General features: G+C 39.6%; 1 protein-coding gene across 1 annotated transcript; it reads right to left on the bottom strand.

The window, feature by feature from the left end:
* Positions 1–2,102: 2,102 nt before the first annotated feature.
* LOC118747521 (brachyurin) lies at positions 2,103–3,132 on the bottom strand. The gene is made up of 2 exons (XM_036481571.1): positions 2,781–3,132; positions 2,103–2,700 (listed from the first exon to the last, which is right to left on the bottom strand). The coding sequence occupies exons 1-2, from the start codon at positions 3,122–3,124 to the stop codon at positions 2,103–2,105; spliced, it is 942 nt and encodes a 313-aa protein (XP_036337464.1). The 5' UTR covers positions 3,125–3,132.
* Positions 3,133–5,394: the final 2,262 nt, after the last annotated feature.

Genomic DNA, 5,394 nt, shown 5'->3' with positions numbered 1-5,394 from the left:
AGTAGTTTTATGTGTGTTTTTGGATTCTGCTAAAAAATCTTACCCGTGAAGCCACTCAAAATAAATTTTTACAATGGCTCACAGAATCAATTCATGGCAAACAGATTTTGAGAGTTAATGCTACTTGCCAATCAAGTCATTCAAAATATGTACATATATATATCCCATCACCAAAATATTTGCTGTTACTACAAAAAAAAAATAAATAAATGATTTTAAACAAACGTTAGCTATCGGGGAACCAATTCTGTATCCATTTGCTACTTATGTATGTACGCAGAGAAATTGATTAACTATCTTTGAGCCCGTGGTCTTTATTCTTTCAGCACTAAAATCAATATTTTTATCGGAAATCTTATGAAAAATGCTCTCTAAAGCAGGCGGGGGAAACTAAAATTTAGCCACTCTAGTAAAAGCTATGAAAATTTGAATATCCCTTGCGCAATAGAAATGGAAAATGGTGTTGACTTTTGGCAAGTTTTTTTTTTTGTTAACCGTGCTGCGTATTTTTTTACATACAAAATTTTTTTCGGGCCCATAGAAGAAAATACATGACGCCGTCAAGAAAAAAATTTTAAAACGCCAACGGTAGTTTTTGGCCACTTTAAACTTGCACTTTATTGCACTAAAATTGCATGGGCTACAAAATTGCATAACCGAAATTTTTCTGGGAATATTATTATCTCATTCACTGCAGGTCATTATGATAGCCATTAGCATGCCTTTTTTTCGCATTAGTTTTATTTATATAAAATTTAAAAATCGGATTTACACGTTAAATATGCTATATTTTTAAGTAAAAAACAAAACCGACTTCAATTCTCGTATACAAATTTAAGAGTGCCGTTATTTTCTTCGTGCTCCAATATTCGGATCGAAACCAAATTGGTATGGTACCACCTTTCGAAATCTATTAACGTGGTCCAAAGTTATGCGGTTACATACATAAAAAAATATATATTCCGACGAATTGATAACCTCCCCCTGTAACTGTAAATAACTACTAAGGATTCATGGGGTGCGTTATTCAAATGACGTTGAGTATACATAGGTCTTCAAAGGTAAAAGCTACCTCACCTGCAAACCACACTGATGACCAGCGAGCTATCGAAAGTGATATGTCCGAGTTCCTGACTGAAAATGAACGGAAAGTGGGAGATATAGAATGCAAAGTTCTCTGATTTTATTAATTCCATTTTGTTAGACCGAGCCACAGCAAGGCCTGGCCGAATAATTCTAGTAAAGCACTAAAAAATGGACAATATATGTAAATACTGGACTGAAGTTCGTGCTACAAAAACACGCGCCAAAAAATCATCTATCATTTAAAAAAATATTATAGTATTCTGGTCAAATCATTTAATCACTTCTCCGACAATTAATTTAATACATGTATCTATGCATATAAATATTTCGGTTTTCCCTTTCAAAACTTACTTCACACACTTTAACAGGTACTATTGTCAGCAGGCATTGTTAAACACAGCCAAATACTGCAAATATTGCAATCAGTTAAACTGCTTTCGTTCCGGTTTATAAAAATTTATTGCGCAATTTAGTTACTCATACGCCATGTCGTTTTTCCATGCTATGTAGAAGGCAACCAAGAAGGAATATTAAAACGAAAAAATCACAAAAGGCACAGAAGTATTCAAATAAAACTACGAAAAAAGCAATACCACGCCGAAGTCGCCTAATTGTTTGTACGTGCGTTCATTTGCGCCTAACTTCCATTAGCCATTGATATCTTTGTTTTTTTTTTTTCGTAATCGCTGTAGGAAACTGTGAAGCTATTTCCGTTGCTTTCATTTTCGTTTCATAATTAATGGCATTCAATTAGGCGTTAATTGTTCTGGTCACATTGGGGGGGGTGGCTATTACGAAAATTTGGTAGGTTCGATGGCTTTTACGCACAATAAACAAGTAAACAAATTAAAATGTTAGTATTTTGTCGGTTAGACACTCTTAGCGAAGCACTTTATTGTTGAGTATTTTTGGCGCACTTCCAGTTGAAGTAATCAAAACAAACAATCGAATAATAAATACAAATATGGCTTGGCGTTGCAATTCTCCGCCCAACCTCACCGCCACCGCACTCATGCTCAATCAACTTTCAATCCTGTTTGCTTTGCAATCCAATCTAGATATGAAGTTATACGCGTATATACCGAAGGGAAACCAATTTCACAGCCGCCAGCGCTGCCAAAGGCGGTCAAGCCAACCAAATAGCTTTTATTGCGATAGTAATAGGTTAGTGGTCCACCAGAGTCACCATCACAGCTGCCACGTCCACCAGCACCACTCGCACAAATGTGATTAAGGCTACGCACCAAACCAGGCAGATAATAGCAGGCGCATTCTCTTTGCGGCATCACCGGCGCATCCACATAGTATAACAACAAATTGAATTCCATTTTTTCACTATCCCCATCGCTGGTTAGTCCCCAACCGGATGTGGTGACAATTTCACCCTCCAACACGGACTGTGTCATAAAGCTACGCGCTAGCGGTATTGCTTGTACAGCCGCGGAGAACGTAGTTGGCATGGGTAGGCGTACGAGGCCGATGTCATCACGCCCACCACGCAGCGTATACTTTTCATAGACGACGAAGTCACTTGCACTCACATTATAAACAGCCGCCGACGTTGTGGGATTGGCAAATTCTGTCGAGCCCAGAAAAACTTTGCCACGCGTGGAGCTAAATATTTGAAGGAAATTATACATTTTTTTATTTATTTATTGCACACAACTCGGCATTTGTGCTTGTGTTCGCCTTACTTATAAATGCAATGCGCCGCAGTAAGCACATAGCTCACTGATATCAAGACACCGCCGCATTGATAGATTTTAGGAGCGCGCAGCAGCAACAGACCCACCTGATAGGGAAACATGTTGGGCGCAGCTAGATCGCCACCTGTGATGCGTGTATCTATTGGACGACTTATGTTATACTGCGAGCATTGCTTATCCCAAACCAGCCAGGCAAGATCCCAGTACCAAAAATCAAAATCACCAGCGCCAAAGTAATTCCTATGCTGTTCTTGCATTGCTGAAACATCTGAGTTTGTAGTGGTAATGAGACTAGAAATGAATGTGACTAGCGCCAGCGAAAAAGGTGGCATGCTGAGAGAATACTTGTTTTACAATGGGAACCTGAGTAAGTCGCGCGTAGGTTTTTTATACTAGATGAGAAGAAGCAATTTAAGTAATAAATGTTGAGGTAATTAAGGGAAGCAAGATTATTAACAAGATTAATTGTGTGCGCTACAGGCCACTCACACTAAGTATAAGTAGACATTGCCACAATTCACTACGCCGTCAAGCAAAGAAGCACTGACTTCTCCTTTAACCCGGCGTATGGGCACTCAACAATCGGTAGAATCTCGGACCCTGTACCAGAGGAACTGCTTACTGTGCTAGGCTCCAATGAATGCCTCTCTGCACACATCCCTCTGAGGAATTATTGGGAGAGTTGAAGCTACTGGACGATGGCTAACAAAGATGAGAATGGATATGTTGTCCAATAGGTGGACAACGAAAGCAAGCGCGCCGACAAAAAAAAAATGGAAGAACCAAGTGCAGAAGGACCCGTGCACACTTGGGATGAACAACTGGTGCAAATCCGCAAAGGAAAGAGGCAACTGGCGAAGCTTTTTGGTCTCGTCCCTAACTGACAAACGGTTGTGGTGCCAAAAAAGAAGATGAAGCTTCTGGATTGGAGATCCAGTACACATATCCACAAACGGGTGCAAATTAAACGAAAGAGTTGCGGAAGTCATTTTGTATCAGCAACTCTCCGTAAAACTCAAGTCAAGGTCCCGGATTTCTGCAGCGTGTTACAAGCAGAGAGGAGGCACAATAAAGTAGGCAGTCAATGGGCTACGTCTAGTAAGTATGTAGGACCAGTTAGAAGTGTACATCCATAAAATAATGGAGCGATCGAAACTACAGCGGAATTATTTTAGCTCCCTCTCCATAGCCTTGTAATTTTTCCAATTAGGCTGATTTGACTCAAGGTACATTGATTTTACATTGTTGATGATGAGTATCATAGGGCAGTATAGTATGCTGTACATAGTTTGGAACGAATTCGAATTTCCACCATTCTGTGCTAATTTCGGTTTGGAGATAAATTGGTTTGGACGTTGTGCTATCCTCATCAGTGTCCTTGCTCGTTTCATTACGGTTGCCCATTTGACAAGATGCGGGATTTTTCTGAACAGAGCGTAATTGTGTCGACTAAGAAAGCACTGGGTGAAAACCTCGACAAGAAAGGTTGCCGGTTTTGTACCATGGATGGTCTAAGTCACTTCTTAAGCTAACCAAGCGTCAGGTCTCCTCGCTTACAGGAGTTTTAAAAAGTCACTCGGAGCTCATGGGAACTCGTTAGTTACAACATCTCCTTTCATTATTTCCGTAGCTTTTTTGAAGATTAAAAAGGTGGAATCAACTCAACACTTTCCCTCAGTAGCACTTCTTTTCGTCCAGAATCTGACCAATGGCGTCCTCAACCTTTGATGAGTACTGAGACATGAGGATTTTTACGGCAACGAATGCCTTACGGAGCTTGTGTGGTCAACAGCCCCTCCGACGGTCGTCAAAAGGATACACTGAATGGCTCCTTACTAAATTGAAAAATTCGCGCAATTGAAAACTAACTCTCCATAGTAGTCACGGAACTACTGCTGAATTTAAGTAGGGAAAACTTGAGGACACACAAGCTTGACAGGTTCTGTAAGAAAGTGGACTCAAGCGGAATCACAACGCAGGCCTGATTGGGGTTGTGGCCGCCGCTTCCCTGGCTAGTCTGGCCGCAATCTCATTATCCTCTATGACTTTTAACCCATATTATATAAATGCTATTTTAGACTGCAAGGGAATAAATATTAAAGATTCTCCTCTTTAGTGGGCTACTGTTGCTTGCTAGTATGTATATATACATATTAGGAGGGGTCAATTTTTTTATTTGACTATGCGCGTATATCATAGGAGGATTCAACGTATAATTCTAAGCAAATTTGTCGAAGAAACCTTGGGTCTAAAATCAATTTATAGTTTGCCAAATTGCGAAAATAGGTTTCGAAGAAATGGTAGAAATTTTCACTTTTGCGCTCTCTGGTGAATATTTTAAGAAAAAGATTAGTACAGAAATAAATTCCTAATACCAAAAAACCCCATGTAGCATATTTTTATAAAAAATGAAAGCACTTCTTTACGACACTACAGTGAAACGTTAAGAAACCTATTTTCGCAATTCGGGAAACTCTAAAATGATTTTACACCCATGGTTTCTTTGGCAAATTTGCTTAGAATTACACGTTGAATCCTCCTATGCTATACGCACATAGTCGAAAAAATCTCCCATACAAATTGACCCGCCCTATCATACATA

This window comes from Rhagoletis pomonella, unplaced genomic scaffold (genome assembly GCF_013731165.1).
Source record: "Rhagoletis pomonella isolate Grant_MI unplaced genomic scaffold, Rhpom_1.0 Rhpom_scaffold_00012, whole genome shotgun sequence".
Taxonomy (NCBI): domain Eukaryota; kingdom Metazoa; phylum Arthropoda; class Insecta; order Diptera; family Tephritidae; genus Rhagoletis; species Rhagoletis pomonella.
Note: the sequence above shows the minus strand (reverse complement) of the source record. Positions and strands in the feature narration are given on the sequence as shown.